General features: G+C 41.5%; 4 protein-coding genes across 8 annotated transcripts; 1 reads left to right on the top strand and 3 right to left on the bottom strand.

Moving 5' to 3' along the window:
* Positions 1-3,502: 3,502 nt before the first annotated feature.
* On the top strand, positions 3,503-8,202 carry phykpl (5-phosphohydroxy-L-lysine phospho-lyase). Of its 2 annotated transcripts, none has more exons than XR_008810269.1 (13): positions 3,503-3,656; positions 3,816-3,934; positions 4,113-4,272; positions 4,362-4,436; positions 4,522-4,609; positions 4,693-4,809; positions 4,951-5,033; positions 5,106-5,331; positions 5,701-5,855; positions 6,005-6,094; positions 6,318-6,478; positions 6,651-6,690; positions 7,117-8,202. XR_008810269.1 is itself a non-coding variant. In XM_056280634.1 (13 exons), exons 1-12 carry the CDS (start codon positions 3,598-3,600, stop codon positions 6,665-6,667), a joined length of 1,323 nt encoding a protein of 440 aa, XP_056136609.1. In that variant the 5' UTR covers positions 3,503-3,597; the 3' UTR covers positions 6,668-6,690; positions 7,117-8,202. The 2 variants fall into 2 exon arrangements, 1 of the variants encoding a protein (XP_056136609.1); XM_056280634.1 differs by having other exon boundaries at positions 6,318-6,451.
* On the bottom strand, positions 8,011-11,600 carry LOC130113124 (heterogeneous nuclear ribonucleoprotein A/B-like). Of its 3 annotated transcripts, none has more exons than XM_056280649.1 (9): positions 11,470-11,600; positions 10,738-10,998; positions 10,130-10,298; positions 9,882-10,040; positions 9,632-9,763; positions 9,464-9,554; positions 8,949-9,101; positions 8,752-8,837; positions 8,011-8,338 (listed from the first exon to the last, which is right to left on the bottom strand). In XM_056280649.1, the coding sequence occupies exons 2-8, from the start codon at positions 10,968-10,970 to the stop codon at positions 8,767-8,769; spliced, it is 1,008 nt and encodes a 335-aa protein (XP_056136624.1). In that variant the 5' UTR covers positions 10,971-10,998; positions 11,470-11,600; the 3' UTR covers positions 8,011-8,338; positions 8,752-8,766. The 3 variants fall into 3 exon arrangements, with proteins under 3 accessions (XP_056136624.1, XP_056136633.1, XP_056136641.1); XM_056280658.1 differs by having other exon boundaries at positions 11,531-11,597; XM_056280666.1 differs by lacking the exon at positions 8,752-8,837.
* Positions 11,601-13,201: 1,601 nt separating this feature from the next.
* nme5 (NME/NM23 family member 5) lies at positions 13,202-15,880 on the bottom strand. Of its 2 annotated transcripts, none has more exons than XM_056279204.1 (5): positions 15,712-15,880; positions 14,984-15,189; positions 13,797-13,897; positions 13,583-13,701; positions 13,202-13,415 (listed from the first exon to the last, which is right to left on the bottom strand). In XM_056279204.1, exons 1-5 carry the CDS (start codon positions 15,724-15,726, stop codon positions 13,332-13,334), a joined length of 525 nt encoding a protein of 174 aa, XP_056135179.1. In that variant the 5' UTR covers positions 15,727-15,880; the 3' UTR covers positions 13,202-13,331. The 2 variants fall into 2 exon arrangements, with proteins under 2 accessions (XP_056135179.1, XP_056135112.1); XM_056279137.1 differs by having other exon boundaries at positions 15,451-15,880.
* Positions 15,881-16,005: 125 nt separating this feature from the next.
* Positions 16,006-19,912, bottom strand: rack1 (receptor for activated C kinase 1). Its single transcript, XM_056279024.1, has 8 exons — positions 19,698-19,912; positions 18,932-19,103; positions 18,299-18,446; positions 17,974-18,069; positions 17,550-17,660; positions 17,209-17,349; positions 16,488-16,598; positions 16,006-16,181 (listed from the first exon to the last, which is right to left on the bottom strand). Exons 1-8 carry the CDS (start codon positions 19,804-19,806, stop codon positions 16,116-16,118), a joined length of 954 nt encoding a protein of 317 aa, XP_056134999.1. The 5' UTR covers positions 19,807-19,912; the 3' UTR covers positions 16,006-16,115.
* Between the last annotated feature and the right edge of the window lie 1,601 nt (positions 19,913-21,513).

A 21,513-nucleotide genomic window follows, 5' to 3' on the forward strand; every position in this document is an offset into this window, starting at 1 on the left:
GTTGGTTCGGTCGTTAATCAACTGTGCTGTTTATAAGGGTTGGGATACCGGCAGTCATTGAGATTGAAGTAGTCACTTAGATGAGCGATGAAACATCTCTCCCAATAAACAATAAACGTTGCGTCCAGATGAACTAATTCAACTTTATGTGATTTCCTTACCTGGATTATAGAGCATGCAGCAACACAGATTTAAAAATGTAACAGTTGCGTGCAGACATAATTTGGGGAATATGTGGTAAACGTGGAGATACAGATATGCAGCAGGAGAAAATGGAAAAGAACCCAAGTGTAATCAGTGTGTTGTGTGTGTGTGTGTGGGGGGGGGGGGTCATGAGGCATGGCAAGGAGACTGTCCAAAGAGAAAGAAAGCGATGGAAGCCATAAGAATCAGGTCCAATATAGGGTTAAGCCTAGGGTTAAGTTAGGAAAGAAAGTATTCAAGTAGTAAGGGAGAACAAATCAGGTAGGAAACATGATGCATGATGAATATTGTTTTGTAAGGATAAGATTAAGTTCTTAGCATTTCTGGCCATGGTGTTTAATTTTGCCACTAAGGCAGAAAGGAAATCAGAGAGAATAGAGATACTGGTTGAAGCAGCGAGAAAATTTTTGGATATCGTGGGAATACAGGAGAGAAACTGCAGGGGCTGCTGAGAGAGGCTTTCAGGCCCCCTCAAGGGTTAGAATTACAGATAAATTATTGGTTTATACAGCTGAGCTGATGGCAGCGATTGTTGGTCTTCAGTGGGTAGAAGTAGTGAGGCCAGACAGGGTGGCATTGTGCACTGACTTTGCAGCAGTACTTTTAAGTTTAGACTATGAATTCAACCAGGAAAGATCTTATATGTACAAACCCCAATTCCAATGAAGTTGGGACGTTGTGTAAAACGTAAATAAAAACAGAATACAATGATTTGCAAAAATCCTTTTTGACCTATATTCAATTGAATACACTACAAAGACAAGATATTTAATGTTCAAACTGATAAACTTTATTGTTTTTTGCAAATATTCATCATTTTGAATTTGATGCCTGCAACACGTTCCAAAAAAGCTGGGACAGGGGCATGTTTACCCCTGTGTTACATCACCTTTCCTTTCAACAACACTCAATAAGCGTTTGGGAACTGAGGACACTAATCGTTGAAGCTTTGTAGGTGGAATTCTTTCCCATTCTTGCTTGATGCACGACTTCAGTTGCTCAACAGTCCGGGGTCTCCGTTGTCGTATTTTGCGCTTCATAATGCGCCACACATTTTCAAAGAGAGACAGGTCTGGACGGCAGGCAGGCCAGTCCAGTACCCGCACTCTTTTACTACAAAGCCACGTAGTTGTAACACGTGCAGAATGTGGCTTGGCATTGTCTTGCTGAAATAAGCAGGGACGTCCCTGAAAAAGACGCCGCTTGGATGGCAGCATATTCTGTCGAACGTATAAGCAACGACAAAGGTAACTCAGTAACCCCTTTATTGAACTCACACAGAAACAAGAACTTACAGAAAGGTGACACAATACATGGCCGTGATCTACTCGAACAACAAAGTTGTTCAGGGTTTCAGTTCCAAGGTTACACAATACAACAGAATGACAACTACAATTACACCACAACAAATGGTAATCACATAAACACATAAAACACTTACAAAACATCGAATAACAACTGACAATCTGCACGCAGTGCCTGGTGGGTAAAACAGGACAATTGGCACAATTCTGACGGGGTAGCAACTTCGCTACAATATGTTGCTCCAAAACCTGCATGTACCTTTCAGCATTAATGGGCCTTCACAGATGTGCAAGTTACCCATGCCATGGGCACTAACACACCCCCATACCATCACAGATGCTGGCTTTTGAACTTTGCGTCAGTCCGTCTCAGATGAACTCGGGCCCAGAGAAGCCGGCGGCGTTTCTGGGGGTTGTTGATATATGGCTTCCACTTTGCATGGTAGAGTTTTAACTTGCACTTGTAGACGTAGATGACGAACTGTGTTAACTGACGATGGTTTTCCTAAGTGTTCCTGAGCCCACGTGGTAATATCCTTTACAGAATGATGTCGGTTTTTTAAGCAGTGCCGCCTGAGGGATCCAAGGTCACGGGCATTCAATGTTGGTTTTCGGCCTTGCCGCCTACGTGCAGAGATTTCTCCGGATTCTCTGAATCTTTTGATGATATTATGGACTGTAGATGATGAAATCCCTGAACTCTTTGCAATTGTACGTTGAGAAACGTTGTTCTTAAACTATTGGGCTATTTGCTTACGCAATTGTTCACGAAGTGGTGAACCTTGACCCAGCCTTGCTTGTGAATGACTGAGCCTTTCAGGGATGCTCCTTTTATACCCAATCATGACACTCACCTGTTTCCAATTAACCTGTTCACCTGTCGAATGTTCCAAACAGGTGTTTTTTGGAGCATTCCTCAACTTTCCCAGTCTTGTTGCCCCTGTCCCAGCTTCTTTGGAACATGTTGCAGGCACCAAATTCAAAATGAGTGAATATTTGCAAAACATAATAAAGTTTATCAGTTTGAACATTAAATATCTTGTCTTTGTAGTGTATTCAATTGAATATAGGTCGAAAAGAATTTGCAAATCATTGTATTCTGTTTTTATTCACGTTTTACACAACGTTCCAACTTCATTGGAATTGGGGATTGTAAGAAAAATTTCAATGTCTATTTAGAATTCAAAGATTGGGATAGATGCAGAATTTTGTTGGACACCTGCTCATGTGGTATTAAAGGGCAAGGCATTTGCAAACATGATGGATAAAAGATAATCAATAAGTATGAGGCATATAACTGACATTATATTTTGTAAAAGGGGGAAGTAAAGCACTAATAAAAAAAATCTGACCTTTGGCAAAAAGGATGGGATGGGGACAGTAAGGGCAGAACACACTAAAGAATACAAAAGAGCGCACAGTGTTAAAGGGAGAAGTAGAGGAGAGGAGGTAGTTTTACCTGGGTTAAAGTTTGATCACACTGGTTTAAATAAGACCATTTCTCTTGGGGATAGTAAATTCACAAGTGTGTGCGCACTTTAATATGATTGCAAATACTGAACACATGATAATGCACTGTGACAAATATAATGAAGAAAGGACGAGATTGCAACAAAGGGAGAAACACAAAGGATACGGATAGGATTTGGAAGGGACATTAGGAACAAATAGAGATAAGGTGTGGGAGAGGGGTAATAACACAGAGAGGGGTAATAAGAATCTCTTAATAAATACCGGATTGTTTAAGAGTATATCAGAAAGTTGAATCAGCTCATCTGGACACAACGTTTATTGTGTCCAGATGAGCCGCTTAAACTTTATGATATTTCCCTACCTGGATTATTGAGCATGCATCAACGCTTATTATAATAGTTGGGTTTTTAAAAAAAAAATGTAAACCAGATCCTGTTCTACATACTCCGGGTTGGTAGGTGGCGGTATGCACCTGCCAGTTAGTATTGCAATCTGCCAGAAAACGCAAGTAAAAAAAAAAAGACAAGTTCGTTTTGCTCTAGGACGTGTAACTGCCAGCTAATTATTATCTCAATATTGCATTACTGATATTTATACTTTTGTAAAATAGTAGAGTATGGAATTGGAAAAGTTAAAGAAAACAGAAACCCTTGCAATGAGAAGGAAATTGATTGGGTAAGTGAACCGATTTACTTCACATTGACGGGAACTAGGCTGAAGTCTCGACGCCGAAACTGTTGAGGTAGGGCTTTTAAATGCCAATAGCCATATCTTGCACCAGCCTACTGACAGTCGTGTTTTGGTGTGTTTCGTGTAATTTTCTATCGAATGCAGGCAATCTTGCAGGCTTTTTTATTCGGATGACCCGGTGAAAATAGTGAGGGGTCGGGGGCAATACTTGTATGACGAGAACGGCGTGCGGTACTTGGACTGCATCAGCAACGTTCAGCATGGTAAAACAACAGATTCCTCTCCGGTTTTCCAGTTTACGGCCCAAATAACCAATAATGCTCCCCGTTTTTTCAACAGCACACTTGCTGATTTAGCGCAAACTTAAAAAAAGATCAACAATTCAGTTGTGCCTGCCAGTGTCAAAACTCGGATGAGTTGAAAGGTGTTTGTCCATTGCAGTGGGCCACTGTCATCCCAGCATTACACGAGCTGCAACAGCTCAGATGGACCTCCTGAATGCAAATTCACGCTTCCTGCACGACAATATTGTCCTATATGCAGACCGGCTGGCTGCAACCTTCCCAGAGAAACTGGCCGTCTTCTACTTTGTCAACTCCGGGTACGTAGATTATTGCCACGGACAACTCGTGGTCTAACAACAGCTCTGAAACTAAAGCTATTCCAATACCAAATCTCCTTTCTTGGCAGTTCAGAGGCCAATGATCTTGCTCTTCGTTTGGCCCAGCAGTACACCCAACATGAAGACGTTATTGTTCTTGACCAGTAAGGTTGTGTTCTAATACAACATATTACCTTATGGGCCATTAAGCTAGATGCCAATTACAATGCAACTCTTCTTCTATACCAGTGCATACCATGGGCATCTTATGTCCCTCATCGACATTAGTCCATACAAGTTCCGGAAACTGGCAGGACAGAAAGAATGGGTCCATGTGGTGTGTAAACTTATACAGCATTTCACAGTGCTGACCAACAGTATACATTTCCCATTATTAAAGTATGTTTCTAATCATCCCAGGTCCCTTTACCAGACACCTACAGGGGAATATACAAAGAGGACCATCCCAACCCAGCCCAGGCATATGCTGATACTGTAAAAGACATGATTGATGAGGTGCATGGAAAAGGTCGAAAGGTACTCGTTGGTCAAATACATGAAAACATAAATTAAATCAAGTGTACACTTTATGCGAACATTTGTCAAAATACTCTTAACAGTGTAATAATAAATATGATCCAATTTTTCACCCTTTCTCTGCTGGGTAATTTTTCATAGATCTCTGCATTCTTCGCCGAATCATTGCCAAGTGTTGGAGGGCAAATAGTTTTGCCCAAAGGATACTCAACTAAAGTTGCAGAGTGAGTAACAGTTCAGTTTTTGCCATGGCATCCAAAAGACACTGGTTCATGTATCTCTACTGTTAACTCTAGATATGTGCACTCAGCTGGGGGAGTGTTTGTGGCAGACGAGGTGCAGACAGGCTTTGGACGAGTGGGAAGTCACTTTTGGGCTTTCCAGTTGCAGGGAGATAATTTCTGCCCCGATATAGTAACCATGGGCAAACCAATGGGCAATGGACACCCCCTCGCCTGTGTGGCAACCACAGCAGAGATAGCCGGGGCTTTCACAGCCAATGGAGTAGAGTACTTCAACACAGTAATACATTTTATTATACTACTTTTTTATTACACAATTGCAATAGTTTTATAATTGATATTGCACACTGGTGTTATTCCACCCATGGCATCAGAAAACAAGTTTATAGTCATGATTGTTTTTAAATAAAGGTATGAAAAACATTTATCCCTGGAAAGGCAATTTGATGTAATTTGAATGCATTCTTCTTTTGAGTACTGATCAAATTTTTCAGAAAAAAACACAAATAATAATTCTTACAATTCAGTAAATAATCTCTGAGTTTTAATTCATGTTTCTTTGGAAAGCTATACTTAAGTTGGTTCAGAAATGTTTGCTATCTCAAGGGGGCTTATGTTGCAATTTTATATTTCCTCTGACATTACATAGTTTGGAGGGAATCCCGTTTCCTGTGCGATTGGCCTGGCAGTCCTCGATGTAATGGAGAAAGAGGACCTAAAAGGAAATTCCACACGAGTGGGAGCATATCTAAAAGACCTGCTCACAAATCTACAAACCAGACATCAAATTATCGGGGATGTGAGGTACAGTGGCTAATGTGATAAGTTCTGTTCTTAACTTATTCATTGGAATTTGGATTACTACCCCCTGCCATATTTTTATGCCGTTGGTATGGATGTAGTGCTGTGCGTCATACATTGCCAGCAGAGGATCATTCATCACTTCTCTGCAGGGGTGCAGGGCTGTTTGTGGGGCTTGAGTTGGTGACTGACAGAAAACAAAAGACTCCTGCCACAGATGCCGCATCCAGGCTGGTGAAGAGGTGAGAGGATAAAGTGTAGATGAGCAAGATTAGCTAGTTACAGGGTAATAAAGACAAATTGTGCTTTAAGAATGTATCCTTCCAAGCAAATTAATATGGTTTTGAATTGCTTAAGAAATGGCCTCTCAAACCCCACCCCCCCATCATTTTAGGGCACTATCTTTTTTTTTTTCCAACTTAGTGACAACATGGGGAATATGCCCCTTTTTATCTACTATACCAGGTTGAAGGAGGAGGACCATATCTTTGTCAGCACAGATGGTCCCTCGGAGAATGTCATCAAGTTTAAGCCTCCCATGTGTTTCAGCATGGAAGATGCAGAGCTGGTGACGCAAAGCATTGACCGCATCCTCACTGGTTAGTTACATAGGCATGGCTTTTTAAGTAAGACACTTTCTATTAACTCCCATCTGTTACATCACAATTGTTTACTTTCTTGATAGGATGTAATGAACCCCCAAAATCTCTTAGCACTAAACAATTATGTACCTTACCAATCATATTACACACATTCTATAGTGAAAAATGCATAACTGTATATGACATCTTCCCTTAGAAATGGATCATCCTTAACCCAGAAAATGAAGACATCTAAGGTTTGTTAAACCTGTAGAAATTTTTTTAATAAAAATCAAAACATTTTTAGTCACATTCAGAAATTTCAAGAGGTAGAGAAATGTATATTTTTATACTTGACGCTCCAGAAGACCCCAACTGGCAAAATGAGCTCCTTCAATTTGACTTTGGCAAAATATCTGTACTTAAATGCATTGATATCAGCCCATTTGGGGTTCACAGTCACTGCTGAAGTATTTTGACTCCCTGATTTAAAGATCGTTATTCTGGGTGTTATGTTCAATCAGTCAGGAAAATGCATGTCACATTGCCTGTATGCCGACAGTGACAGTGGAGCCTTAGAACCTGTTGAAAGATTTAGCACTCACGCTGTTATTTAGCTTTGCATGCCGATACTGAAAGAGAATACAAAAGGGAAATAACCGTTTCATTCTGTTCCTTTACAGACATTGCATATTCCTGACAATCAAAGGAACAAAGTGAAAGATGAAGATCACCTCTTCAGCTAACAAACTGAAGTTATGTTACTGTGATTCTCAACTTGAAGTGATGACAGCCACAGCGGATCACAACACACCACCTAGAAGACCATAAACACAAGAAGACACAAACTGGAACACTAATGAACTTTCATACCAAGCTGGCATCAAAACATTTTTAACAAGTTATTCTGATTCACACTCCCTTTTACACACACTGTAGCAGTTTCAAAAATAACTAATGTAGGATCAACACTCACCGATGACAGGTTCTCAAGACACATTATGGTGAAAATCAGCACTTACCGGAGCACTACCTTTTAACTCTTGGACTTATGCACAAAAACATCCAAGTATCGCAGTTTCACATCTAAGGGGTGAGCATCAAAACTTAAGCCAGTTATCCTGCAGGCAGCAAGGCCCTTTGCCACAGCTTCCCAAAAGAGGTATCCGTTGATATTTTAGCATTACCGTTGACAGAACAAGCAAGCCATTTAACAACACAAAACATTTAACATTAATTTTACAAACAACAAAAGGATCCACATGTAATATAAACCAAAAAGTTTATTTCTACCAATTTGCCCAAGACACTAGAGGAATGAGTTTCCAGTGAGAGAGGGAATGCCCTCTTACATTAACAGGCTTGCGCTTGGTTGTATCATTACACTAGTAAAGCCACTTAAAATTGCAGACATGACGGGGAAAGTCTCCTTAAAGCTAAAATAAAGGAAAAAAAATGCTGGTTGTTCTCGTCTACTTATCTTGCTTCACCCCATATCTGAAGCCATGCAACTCGCATCAAACACTCAGCACGGGAGGAAAATAACTAAGAGCTAGACACACCGAAAGAAAAAAAAAAAAAGCAAAATTGATTTATTTGTGAGCTTTAAAAGCTCTGCTGTTGCTTGTTGGTAAATCCAGTAGACATGTAAAATACAACCATACAATACATTAGATTCAAAAAGGTACCAAAAAGTACAGTAAAAATAACACTTCCAATTCTGGAAATGTAAATGACAACACAATATAAAATAAAAAGTGGAAAAGTGACATTTGCTTCCCCAGTTCCTCACTTGATCTGTACAAATGGAGCATGAGTCCAATTTTCAGCCAACTCCAAAGGAAAAGCCAGAGCCCATGTTCGCTGTGGTTGGACCATGGGTTCCTTCTCTTACTTACTTTAGACCTTGAGAGAAAAACACGGTGCTTAACGTTACTGAGAATAACCAAATAAGGCATGTAGTTACAAAGACAGACAGATGCATGAATGAGTTTTTTTCAGGTCAGTTAATGGACGGACACACCCAGGGGGGGACACGATCACTAAGCTGCAAAACCTAGCACCCCGGCCCTTATTCCTAGTCTTAACCACCACCACCTCAACCCTTATTGATCCAGTAGTGTTTGTAGGGATGCATCTTAAAATGGTTGGCACGTGGAATGAATCCATCTTTAATGATTACAAACCCCATGACACAACCCCCCTGTCCACCAAAATGTTTGAATGGATTTAGAATAGATGGAGAAATTTAGAGTCAAAAGGCACTAATGGTTACAGCTAGGTTGTCATATTACGGTAGATGATGCAAAAATGCATACCTGCACTACATGTGATCAGTATGGCTTGTAGCTACTCTGGTGGCCTCCACGTCTTGGAGTTTTCCCATAGCTTGTATTGCCCTGGTCTGGAGGACAAGAGAAAAAGGGACTGAGTTCTTCTGTGCAACAAGGAGGACCAAGAAAAAAAAAAAAGTTTCACTCATTTGCTTTTTCCCTGGGGGGCAGTTAACGCTTACTGTAGTCGTAGCCACCCCCATAGCCGTAATATCCAGCTGTGTAGTCATAGTTGCCATAGCCGCCATAGCCATAGCCTTGCTGTCCGTAGCCGTAGCCCTGGTTGTAGCCCTGGTTCCAATAGTTGTAACCTTGGTTCCAATTCTGGCCCTGGCCTAGAAATAGAGGACCTCATTTTAGGATGCTCTAGAACATAGCACATTAGCCGTTAGATGTCCAACATAACCCATGTTTCTATCCAAATGAAAAGCAATTTTTGGAAAGGGCAACTACAAAAAATGCACCTCTTAACTGGTTCTGAGTGATCAAAAGAAAGAACCTCTGAGCAATCAGGGTGCTATATCATGATGTATTTGAAAGAAAAACAGGGTTGACAAAAATTGCTTGCAAATGGAAACATTTGACAATCCCTTTTCATCTCTCTTTATACCATAATTCCTTATTTATCCTATAGAAGTGTAATAATGCTTGCAATAGAATACTAGTTGAACGAAAAAAGGAATCAAAAGATACTTACCTCCACGGCCCCTCCCACGCCCGCCATAGCCTCGGCCACCATACTGCTGCTGCTGGTACACCTCTTTCGGCTGGGCTATTTTAATCTCACACTGAAGGACCAGACAAACACACGTTAGTTTCGGATTAATTTAAAAAGACTTGTGTAGACTTTGTGTCGTGCATTTACCTTGCTCCCGCTGACATTATGGAATTTTTTTTCCAAAACTTTCTTGACAGGAGCCTCTTCTTTATACGTGATGAATACGAATCCCCTCCTCTTTTCTGTTTTTGGATCTTGTGGAAGCTCAATGGTCTCGATCTATAAAGTTGAAGAAAAATTAAAACTTGTTTTGAACAACAGACATTGCTGGCGGTGCCGATTTCTGACAACCATAGGAAGAAGTGACACACCAATTTAAAAAAGCCCGACACTGTACCTCTCCAAAGGTTCCAAAATACTCCTGGATAGCTTCTTTTTCTGTGTCTGGGTTGAGGCCTCCCACAAAGATTTTCTTGACTGGCTCCTTCTTCATGGCCATGGCCTTCTTGGGGTCAATCTGTCGTCCATCTAGCCTGTGTTCCTTCTGTTCAAGGACCTGGAAGGAGTCTTAATGTAAGCTCTCCGCTTCTGGACATAATGTATTCCCTGAACATCTAAAAATTGGGGGCTTTTTTTCTCTCCCACCTTATCTACACTGGCAGCATCTTTAAAGAGGATAAATCCAAAGCCTCTTGACCGGCCTGTCTGCTGGTCCATCTTAATGGTGCAGTCCGTCACCTCACCAAATTTAGAGAAGTAATCTTTAAGATCCTTCTTACTTGTGTCCCAGCTGAGACCACCAACGAACATTTTCCTGACCAGAGAGAGAGGGGCAAAAAAGTTATATTACTACACAGGCTTAGCCACAACTTTATGGAGAGGGGGCGGAGGACAAGTGCACAAACTGTCCTAGAACATCTGTTGCCACCGGTGACGTAGGAAGGCACGGGGTGTACTAATGCAAGCACCGCTAGGTTGTAGAGATTAAAAAAGTAAATAAATTGGAAACAGTTAGGATTCAAACGTAGTAAATACTGTACATCCAAGGGCACACGTTATCAAATACACGTTAGATTTCGTCCCTGATCCGAGTGCCCATCCCCCCCACCACCCACTCCGCTCTGCACATGGCGCCAACAAAGCCCAGCGGAACAAAGAAACAGGGCAGAGCGCACACGGACGTCCCCCCCATACACATACACACCCCCACTTATTGCTTTCACAAATTAATCAACATTGGCCATTTAACTCACCCTGCATCCTCTTCGCCTTTGCTGGCGTTGATCTGTCCGCCCTCCGCGGCACCGTTTTGCGAATCTCCCCCCTCCGCCTCGTCCGCACAGGCTTCGGGCCCTGCGTTCTCCTCGCATTCATTCACAGCCTCGCCGTCATTAGCCTCCTCGACGTGCCCAGCTCCGTTAAAATCCTCATCGCCTTCGTGGCCGTTTTCAGATGTTTCCATAAACTGCTGCTCGGTGTCGGACATTTTGAACTAGTATGATCCCCCTAATTTCCTGTGGAGGACATAAATTACGTAGTTACAATAAAAATTAAAAAACAAAAAAACAAAACAAACAAAGACACAGTTATTATATAATCCGAGTTGCCAAGCAAGCCTCGCCATTAATGTGCCAATGCATACGTTTCCACCACCATTTTGGCCGGCACGATCGCCTTCCATACATTTTAAAGAGTCACGCTACTTGGGATATCGGTAAACGGTGACACGGTAAACATATGAGTAATGTGTTGTGAACAACACACTGCTCATACAATATAAACCCGAGAATCGTCGTGACGGCTAAAAGACCAGCGGCAATATAAGCAGGATACGACGAATAAAACCGAGCCCTGAACAGTACAACTCAATTCACAGTTACGTAATGTGGAGGCCGTGGTCGCCGCCGTATGACTTTGAAATCGCGAGTATCTACGCACCACTGCGATAACATTACCAATGAATCCGCTCCGTTCGAAATACTTACAGGACAAATTAAAACAAAGGTAAGCGTAATGGGTGCAAAAGAAGTCCGAAAAGCCGCTTACAGATCACACCGTCGGAGAGCTCTCTTCAAGATGGATTCTCCCATACGACGCCAACTCGTGGTTGGTTTTATAGAACCGGCAGAAAAAAAATGACATTCCGGTCATGAAGCCATACAATTCGATCGTCGGCGCTGCCAGTCGGCGACTGACCAATCACACAGGCCTATTTGTCGTTATGCAGAAGATGTTCACGCCCCCCACACAGGAACTTAAGTACATTTTCTGTCACTGTGTTGCTACGTTTTATGGAGGATTGTACATGTCATATTTGAATTCTAATATTAGGATTATTAAAGAGACGCTAACACCTTGTGTAAAATGACTGAAACCAATAAACGCACTGTGCTTTCAATCCCTGGGAAATGGAAACTGGTATAGCCTTCCCACAAAAGCGTCGATTCACGAATCATCGTGTATCCATGATTTAAGAAAGTCACTGGTTACGGAAAATGTTAAGACCATATGAACGTGCATATTGCATTTGTGACTAATTGCTCTTGACTAATTTGCATACACTGACAACTGCTAAGGTGCAATACTATTCAAGAGTATTTCCTAAGAGAAATGTTCTGTGGGGTAGGCCAGATACTAGAAAGCAAAACGTAGCTTTGTTTTAATTAAAGAGAGGGAATCCTTTTTTTTTCTTTCACGCTCTCATTTTCATATTCTGGTCTGTCCACGTAGTTGTCAAGTAATTAGACTCACCAACAACAAGGATCCCCTTCTTCAATCCCCCACCCCAAAACGATGAGCAAAAACCCTCATTGATTATTACACACCCATAATCAAAGGCCAAAACAGTAGGCTAATAATAAGGATTGAACTGAACTTCCTTACCTTTATTTGACATTGCAAGTGAGCTAAGCATTATCGTAAATCATAATGATGATATGGCAAACCAGAATGTGTCTTGCAGAATTGGCTCTTGATTTCAAAAACATAAAAATCCCCGTCAAGAGACTCTTAAATTATGGTGGCAGACCTTCCAAACACCACAAAATGGCTCAAGGGGTCATTGTGTTATTTTGGGATTCTATCCTTTTAGGCCCACTCACAGCTGCTATGTGAACTTTTTTTAAGGGGGCTAAAATCAAAACATTTTCAGTCCAAACTAATTTACAATGCAAACAGTTCATACAGTCTTGTGCACTCCGAGGGACCTTTACGTGGCTGATTGAGACACTTTGAATGCTTTAAAGAAAAATAGTTTTAAATTTGTGACTTAGCAAGTGATGAGGACCAGCTCCTGGAAAACAGTCAGCATTGGAGTCAGTAGTGAGGCCAGCAGGCCACAGAAAATGTTGGTGTGAACATTTAATGCAGCTTGGTTATTATTACTTTCAACCACCCAGAACAACAGATTTAGTGTGTGTTGGCAGTCTGAAGAAAAGCATGTGTAACCAGTTTTAGCAAATCAGCATTTCCATTTCAACTTTTGCTGTTGAGATTTGATCAGACAGCATATTGAGGAATGTCAGGCTTGAGTAATGTGATTACTCAAAAATGAATATTTGGCAATTTAGGAGTTAATGAATAAGTGCTACCAGTTTTTATTGAGGGACGCAGTCATATCTAAAAAGTGCAGACATTTTGTTTTGGCTCGTTAAAGTAAAATTGAATCACCCACTTTAAAGATTTGCACCGCAAGTATGATGCTGTTGTACATTTTGGTTTAACAGTACAATTTAAGCATGTGATGTGTTGCAAAATCACGTTTTATTTGATCTCAGCATTGAAGTAATACAATTGCTTTTAAATTAGTTTGTCTGAAATGTCATATTCTTCTCTCTTTATCACGTTGTTATTCTGCTTCTTTCACAGTGGCCCCATCATATATCTTAGGCTTGTTAGGGTTGTTTAAGATCAGCCACTCAGCAAGCCAAATCTGTTGAATATTGGAACAAAATGACAGAGCAGTGGCATAAGTTGTCTAAGGGCCAAAACAACAACAACCATCAATATCAGATACATCATGGTTACAGTGGCACCAAACAGTGGCTAGAAATCATCAGTTACTGTATATCTTCAATTATCAGGTATTCTCATACTTACACAGGGGTTGAGTGGCTTCTGTTTGCAAAGCTCAGTCAGCCCACTGAGCAAAGTTGGGTTTATGTACTTGAACAGATATTCTTTGACTGCCTCTTCCATTGGGACGGGCTCAACTACAACTGGAGGAGGATCACAGGAAGTAAGTGTTCACTAACAGACCATTTTATGTATTTGAGAAAAAGCTTGCATTTTTACATCTGTGAATTTAACTCACAGTTTGGAAACATGTATTTGATCTCTCTCTCTGCAGCAGTGAATGACTCACTGCCATGAAGTGCATTGCACAGTTCAGAGGTGCCATACTTTGCTCTCAGGCTGTGATAGAGAAAACATTAGTAAAAAAAAAATGTCACCACACAACTCTATAAGGGCCCAGCAATACTGGTATCAAATTATACAATGACCAACACGACAGTGTTTGCTGCACACTGTGGTGTTGGTCATTGTATAATTTGATATAAATGTGATATAACATGTCTTGGTTAAAACTTGATGAAATGAGTCCCAGGTAAAGAAGTTGTTTAATAATACAAATGAGAAAACAGCCTATTATCTGCAAGACTGATATGTCTTGAGTCTTACATTTTATTGAAAATGAAGACCATCTACCAAAATGTTGTTTTCTGTGTGGGGAAAGTTACACATACCATTAGAAAGTTCTTCTAAAAACATCTCACAATTCCAGATCACATGGGCAACATGATCCTGAAAGGGCCGGTGTGGGTGCAGGTCTTTGTTCCAACCATGCAGTTACACACCTGAGTCTACAAATCAAGGTCCTTAACAAAGACTGTTGGTTGACTAATAGAATCGTGTGTAACTGCTTGGTTGGAACAAGACTATTGGTTGACTAATAGACTCAGGTGTGTAACTGCTTGGTTGGAACAAAGACCTGCACCCACACCAGCCCTTTCTGGATCATGTTGCCCATCCCTGGAGAGTAAGATTTGTGTAATGTGAGTATACATTTTCTCTGTCACCCATATGAGAAAGCAAAAATATTCAAGCTGGTTTATAACGTCTGCTCTGTCAACTGGATACCAACACTGAAAAATATGTGCAGATCCGTCCAGCGAATAATATTGCCATGACATCTTCAACATGATTTTCAATTAAAAAAAACGCCACCAACTCAGTCTCGACTTGTGTCTATAACTTAGAGATTTTTGGGTAGTACAGATTTAAGACTTTTTAAGATTAAGGCATTTAAGATTTGGAGTCGTGACATTATTGCAGTGTGGGAAGTATTGTGAAACTACAATATGCTCATAAGCAATATGTAGCATACATAATGTTATTAGAGAAGAACTTATTATACCAAGGCTCCTCCCACACTTTTTGCCATAGGGTTGACGGTGGAATTTACTTAGAACCACTTATAAACTGATCAATAGAACTGACCATTCCGGGTGGGTCTCCTTGGCCTTGACGCTGTTGACCGGCCCGATGATGGCCTTCCAGTGGGCAATAGCGTTGTCCCGGGCCAATGCCAGAGCAATGATGGGGCCAGAGCTCATGAAGGCAGTCAAGCTGGGAAAAAGTAGCTTACCATAATGTTGTGCGTACAAGTCACTGCATTGTTCTGGACTAAGCTGCAGCCTGCGCTTCTGCTGGTAAGAACGAGATGAATTTTGCGCTCAGTAAAAGTTACTTTAGAAGAGTCTACACAAGCTACCGCTGAGGCAGTAACCAACCTGTATATTAAAACCCTCAGGTAAGCTTACTTCAACTTAAAATGGGCTGCATTTTACTGCTTAACGCCACTGACGCATTCACTGCAATCTCATTTGTGCAAATACCGTTAAATACACGTAACCCTCTGTCCTCCGTTGTCAAGACAGCGCGTTTCCAATTAGCGCTACACCAACCTGCAATATTGTGAAGCCCGATTTGAGGATGACGGCTTCGATATCCTCTGCTTTGTGTACGGCGTCCGGCTTTATTATTGCCAAGGTCTTCTCCACGTAAATACGGGAATATACTGTCCTTCCGTCATCCATTTTACCAAGGAAAGCGTTAACTCACGACGTTAAGACTTCTGCGGTGATAATTTCCCCCCTCCAATAACGCAAATATCGGCAAAGGAAGGTTCGTGTTAGAGCTTAATCGCGTATCAGCATGTCACTTACCAGCCAACTTAACATTTTTAACTGTAACGTGGTTTGAGGAATAAATCCGAGGGAAATCTTAGAATCTCATCGCTGCCTCCGAAAAGGGTATTTTCGTGTTACTACCCGTTGCTAGGATACTACACTACGGCAACTCATGATGGGCAAACCTTTAAAAATTGACATCCGTGTGCTTCTACAATGAATACCATTATGACCTGGTATACAAACCTTTGTCAGATTTTACATCTAAATATTCACTTTTTGTGTGCATGGGAACATGCAAGTAGTCCAGCCAATAAGTATTACCAAATCCACCATCAGCAGTGTTTAATCCAAGAGTTCACACTACTTTTTATAACTTTTATTCAAACGCTTCATGAGAAAAGTTCTTATCAGGTCCAACTGGTGACCATGAAAACTTCTTATCGGGTTCCAATGGTGACCTGCCACACTCTAATCAGGTTGTCGGTGTAGCCAGCAAACAGGGTCTGTGAAGGGGAGGGGGGCGGGGGGAAGAGAAATCAAACATGGTAAGTGTCACACTGGACCCATTTAAAACCAATTCAGAGTATGCAAGCTCCATTTGTATAGGTTACGAGTAGTTAGTTTTCCAGTGCCCCCTCATATTTGCAGGACTGTCACCATTAGACATCAGTGTTAACAAGTGAATGGGTATAATCAACGGGGGTGAACAAATAGTGACTGGAAATGACTGGAGCCAAGAACAACTTGTAAGGTAGCAAGGACAGAAATAAAACCGTATTAAAGGATTCTGCTCAGCTAATGTATTATACCTGTCCATCAGCAGACCAGGCCAAGGAAGTACATTGTGGGGGTTCAGCCTTGCTATTGGTGCTGATCACTTCCTGTCTCAGTTCATCCACAATGATCTTGCCCTCCAGATCCTATGTACAAGAACAAAGAGAAATGAGCCAAGAAACAGAAATTGGCATTTGTGACAAAAGGACCAACAGATGTGGATCAATTGATTAACTTCATGGCTACAGCCTTTACAGAGCTCAGAAACAGCCTCTTTATCATCACAACAATACAGTTGGCATTGAAAAGGTTTCATCACCGCCCATTCAGCTACAATACATCAATGTAGAAAAGGTGCCACATGTACTAGTTTTATCCGACCACCAATGTTGAGCAATGTGAACAAATCAAAGCAAGCAAGACAACTTCAAACAGAAAGGTAGCAGATACACAGCACATTTACGTATGTCATGTTCAAACACTCAAGTCATTCTCTTTTACGGTGATCCCTGCATGGTTTACTGAGGACTCCGAAGTGTGAGCCAGGTCTTTTGGGGATCATGTGTTTTTGAACTCACAAATCTAGTGAGTGTGTGTCATTAACTTCGTTTCAATTGGTAACATTCAAAAAAAACCAGCTAGAATTAAGTAGTGATTCAGGAAGGAAGAAATAATGCATATAGCACCTTTAAATACACCATGTAATTTCCTTCTCATTGGGGGGGGGATTAACAGCATCCATAAAAATCCATTTACCCAAATCTTGATGCTGGGACCAGTGGCAGCGCACAGCCAATAACGGTTGGGACTGAAGCAAAGAGCGTTGATGTTATCGCCACTGTCCAAGGTGTACAGGTGCTTGCCCTCATTCAGGTCCCACAGCATGGCCTGACCGTCCTATGTGCAGACAAAGGTTGCTTACAAAAACATCTGTAAGCCAACTGCAAGACATTTTGCATTTTAAAATTATGCCCGACCAACAGATGTGTAATTTTCTTTGTGCTTTTTTTTTGGAATGCAGGTTGAGCTAGACTTGTGTAGGCACCAGAACCTGTTGTGTGTGGCAGTTCAGAAATCATAGAATGCTTTTATCATACCTTTCCACCAGATGCACACAGGGAGCCATCGGGAGACACAGTCACTGTGTTCAGGTAGCCAGTGTGGCCAATGTGGTTGGTCTTCAGCTTGCAGTTTGCTAAGTTCCACACCTAAGAAGAAAGTTCAAAGAATACCATATAAAGAGTAGATCACAAATATAACTGCACAAAATCCTCACAGTACCGTGTATTGTGCCCTCATCACTAGAAAAAAAAAAAACTCAGCAGAGACAAGGTTCAGGTAATACATGCCATTTATTTTAAATCACTGGGCAAAGATCACCACAAACTTGCACCTGTACAAGATTTTAGAATTAGTTTTAAGAGTTTCAATGAACATATCAACAGATGTCAAATAAGAAGCCTCAAGTCAATTATTTATTCCAAGGTTAAATTAAGATGATATTAGAAAGGGATGACATACCTTGACCATCTTGTCCCAGCCACAGGAGACAATAATAGGGTTGCTGCTGTTGGGGGAGAAGCGGACGCAGGACACCCACTCAGAGTGGCTCTCATCCTGGATGGAGGGTCATCAAAGACTGAATCTATTGCTTCCAGTGAACAGCTACACAAGTTTAAAATGTGAAGTTCATCCTTAAATTTAAACTGATTAGAGAATAAGACTGACCACTGATGTGTCTGCCACATAAAATTAAGTGTTACCTATGCAGACATGGTGTGACTAAGCATAACTGCTCCAGGTTGGGACCTGCACATTCATTCTATCATATAAGCAACAAGCTCACCTGGATGGTGTATTTGCAAACACCCAGGGTATTCCACAGCTTGATGGTCTTGTCCCGGGAGCCAGACACAATCTGGCGGTTATCAGCAGAGAAGGCCACACTCAGCACATCCTTGGTATGGCCAACAAAACGGCGGGTGGTGGTGCCACTGAAGAGACATCACAAACACATCAGAAGCTGTATCTGCTTGTATATCCTACCTCAAAAAAGCATTAGCAACACTAAAAAAAAACAAAAAAACAAAAAACAAAACAACTCACCATCAATCACTGATTATGCAACATACAAATCATCCTCAGTCCAGTTTACCTGGTTTGATTACTTACTGATAGGAGTTTCACAGGTGGTATTGTAATTGAACTGAAATCATGGATAGCTCTCACAATCAAGAATCAAATTAATAACCACTACACTGTGCAGTATTTCAAAAATTCGAAGGTAGATATAATTGTTTACATCAAGGACAAAAGCAACATTCAAGCACAAGAGATAACAAAAATGAAATCCAAATCTCCCCTTGGATTTTGTTCACACATATTTTAAGCCATAATGAACAGGAATTGATAGTACATGAAAAGTTTTATCCTGTTATATACTCCCAAAGAAACAGCAAAGCTAGACAATTGACCTTACGTTGTAAGATCCCACAAGCGGAGGGTCCCATCCCAAGACCCGGAGAGGGCAAACTGTCCATCAGAGGAGATGACAACATCACTGACAAAGTGAGAGTGACCCTTCAACGCACGCTGGGGGATGCCGTAGTTGGTCTCATCGCGGGTCAGCTTCCACATAATGATAGACTTGTCTGGAAAATGAGGGGGAAAAAACTATATATAAATATGCAAACTTGAACTTTAATTTGGTGCCGAGTGGAGAGATCTTAAAAATGGTAACAACAGTTTATGATCACTGAGTAAAATGTTGCCAATTTGCGAAGGCACCAGCAGAAATGTCAAACTAAGTGGAGAGTAGGCCTACATCCTGAAGAGAATCGACTAAGTGCTTTGCTCATGATGAGATCAAGTGTTAAGAACATATGAATTACTTTATTCACTGCCACGAACTTGCTTTACGATTTAACCCGGCAAAAACGCAATTGCATTTCGTAAAACACGTGTCCTGGCTGCGTTGTGGGTAGCCAGTGACGTTTTAGCTGAAGCCAAGTAACGTTAGCTTAGCAGTCTGCTGACAGACCTTAAAGATTCTGACGACAGTTGCATTGGATAAGAAATAACGCCACGATGTAAAATGACAGTTCAATTTGGTTTACTGAAAGAAACGGCGGTCATGCATAAGTCATTCGTGCGACAAACGCCATCGGTTGACGACACTATTGTAATTCGCTAGCTGGTGCGAATGACTGCTTTAGCCATGTTGGCGGGGTGGGGGTGACGCTTACCTCGGGACGCAGACAGAATCATATCTGGAAACTGTGGAGTTGTGGCAATTTGGGTGACCCAACCATTGTGCCCCTTCAGGGTCCCCCTTACTGTCATCTGCTCGGTCATTTTGGCGACGTTTGGTTCAGCCTTTTACAAGGATGGATCTGGATTATTTAGAGGTCCAGGTTACCCTAGGTCCTCATCGCAATTTGGGCACAGCGGAAAAGGAAGTTCACACCCGGATGCAAAATCTATGAAGGGTTGGTTGGCCTGCAAAGCATTCTGGGAATTTTGAACTTCAGTTGCTCACCGAAGCGCCTCCCTCTGGACAACACCTAGATATTCAGATATTTGCCTTATTTAGATTTACTACAAATTGCATGTTTGTTTTCAAATAAAATAACATAAAATCTTTACAAAATTATCCGATGTAATCAGTCAGAGTCGGTTTAATTTAGCACACTTCAATCATCAAAATCACAAGTCCCCTATCCAGTCCTCAGGTACCACCAGCTGGTTTTCTATACATTCACCAGTTGTTCGAGGTCAAAAACTTGGAGGCTGGAATAACTAGAATGAGTCACACTGTACGCCATTTTATAATTTTTCTTTCTATGACGCCAAGTGGACATTTGGGTTGTACGTAGCATTGAGATCTGTTTATTCTTGGTACATGACATTAGGATGTATTTTTCTTTATATTTTCCCCCTCTCTCATATGTTTTTTATGTGTTTACTTTTTTCTCCTATTATTCACAGTAGTTGAGTTTGCATAGTGCAGCACAACTTGCATTGAATTTGAACTATACAGTACAGTGGGAATTGAGTTTGAAATGTATAGCAGCTGAATTAACAAGAGTAGGTGAAAAGGGGTAGGAACTCAGCCACTGAGGATGCACAAGCTAGTGCATTCTTAGTGCTGGTCCCAAGCCCAGATAAATAGGGAGCGTTGTGTCAGGAAGGGCATCCAGTGTAAAACCTTTGCCAAATCAAATATGCGGATTATAAAGCAGATTTCCATACCGGATTGGTCAAGGCCTGGGTTACCAATGACCGCCACCGGTACTGTTGGCCAGCAGGGTGCCGGTGGAAACTATGCTACTGTTGGGCGAAGGAGAAGGAGAGTGGGAAGGCATATCCAGAGGCAGCGGGAGAGGAGGGAGGGTAGGAGTGTGGAGGTGAGAGTCGGAATTTTGAATGCTGGCACTACGACTGGTAAAGGGAGAGAGCTGGCTAATATAATGGAAAGAAGAAAGGTAAGTAAACTGTGTGTGCAAGAGACCAGGTGGAAGGGGAGTAAGGCCAGGAGCATCGGAGGTGGGTTCAAACTCTTTTACCATGGAGCAAATGGGAGGAGAAATAGGGTAGGGGTAATTCTGAAGGAAGAGTATGTCAAGAGTGTGCTGGAGGTGAAGAGAGTGTCGAACAGAGTGATGAGTATGAAGCTGAAAATTGAAGGTGTATTGATGAATGTTATCAGTGCATATGCCCCGCAAGTTGAGTGTGAGATGGAAAAGAAAGAAGAATTCTGGAGTGAGTTGGATGAAGTGGTGGAAAGTGCACCAAAGGGGGAGAGAGTGGTGATTGGAGCAGACCTCAATAGGCATGTTGGTGAAGGGAACAGAAGTGATGAGGAGGTGATGGATAGGTATGGTGTCAAGGAGAGAAATGTGGAAGGACAGATGGTGGTCGATTTTGTGAAAAGGATGGAAATGGCTGTGGTGAATACATATTTCAAGAAGAGGGAGGAACACAGGGTGACATACAAGAGTGGCGGAAAACACGCACAGGTGGACTATATCTTATGTAGAAGGCTTGATCTGAAAGGGATTG

This window comes from Lampris incognitus, chromosome 1 (assembly GCF_029633865.1).
Source record: "Lampris incognitus isolate fLamInc1 chromosome 1, fLamInc1.hap2, whole genome shotgun sequence".
NCBI classification, from domain to species: Eukaryota; Metazoa; Chordata; class Actinopteri; order Lampriformes; family Lampridae; genus Lampris; species Lampris incognitus.

Excerpts from the sequence above, each read along its gene's own strand:
- nme5 (XM_056279137.1), bottom strand. The coding sequence starts at position 15,582 with ATGGATGACGGAAGGACAGTATATTCCCGTATTTACGTGGAGAAGACC. Across the intron at positions 15,190-15,450 it reads CGGGCTTCACAATATTGCAG|AAGCGCAGGCTGCAGCTTAG; the intron begins GTTGGTGTAGCG and ends TCTTACCAGCAG. Across the intron at positions 13,898-14,983 it reads AAGGAGACCCACCCGGAATG|CCTGAGAGCAAAGTATGGCA; the intron begins GTCAGTTCTATT and ends TCTCTATCACAG.
- rack1 (XM_056279024.1), bottom strand. The coding sequence starts at position 19,806 with ATGACCGAGCAGATGACAGTAAGGGGGACCCTGAAGGGGCACAATGGT. Across the intron at positions 17,661-17,973 it reads GCTGGGACAAGATGGTCAAG|GTGTGGAACTTAGCAAACTG; the intron begins GTATGTCATCCC and ends CTTTCTTCTTAG. Across the intron at positions 17,350-17,549 it reads TGTGTGCATCTGGTGGAAAG|GACGGTCAGGCCATGCTGTG; the intron begins GTATGATAAAAG and ends GTCTGCACATAG.
- phykpl (XM_056280634.1), top strand. The coding sequence starts at position 3,598 with ATGGAATTGGAAAAGTTAAAGAAAACAGAAACCCTTGCAATGAGAAGG. Across the intron at positions 5,034-5,105 it reads TACTCAACTAAAGTTGCAGA|ATATGTGCACTCAGCTGGGG; the intron begins GTGAGTAACAGT and ends TGTTAACTCTAG. Across the intron at positions 5,332-5,700 it reads GAGTAGAGTACTTCAACACA|TTTGGAGGGAATCCCGTTTC; the intron begins GTAATACATTTT and ends GACATTACATAG.
- LOC130113124 (XM_056280649.1), bottom strand. The coding sequence starts at position 10,970 with ATGTCCGACACCGAGCAGCAGTTTATGGAAACATCTGAAAACGGCCAC. Across the intron at positions 10,299-10,737 it reads AAAGGCGAAGAGGATGCAGG|GAAAATGTTCGTTGGTGGTC; the intron begins GTGAGTTAAATG and ends CTCTCTGGTCAG. Across the intron at positions 9,102-9,463 it reads GCGTGGGAGGGGCCGTGGAG|GCCAGGGCCAGAATTGGAAC; the intron begins GTAAGTATCTTT and ends CTCTATTTCTAG.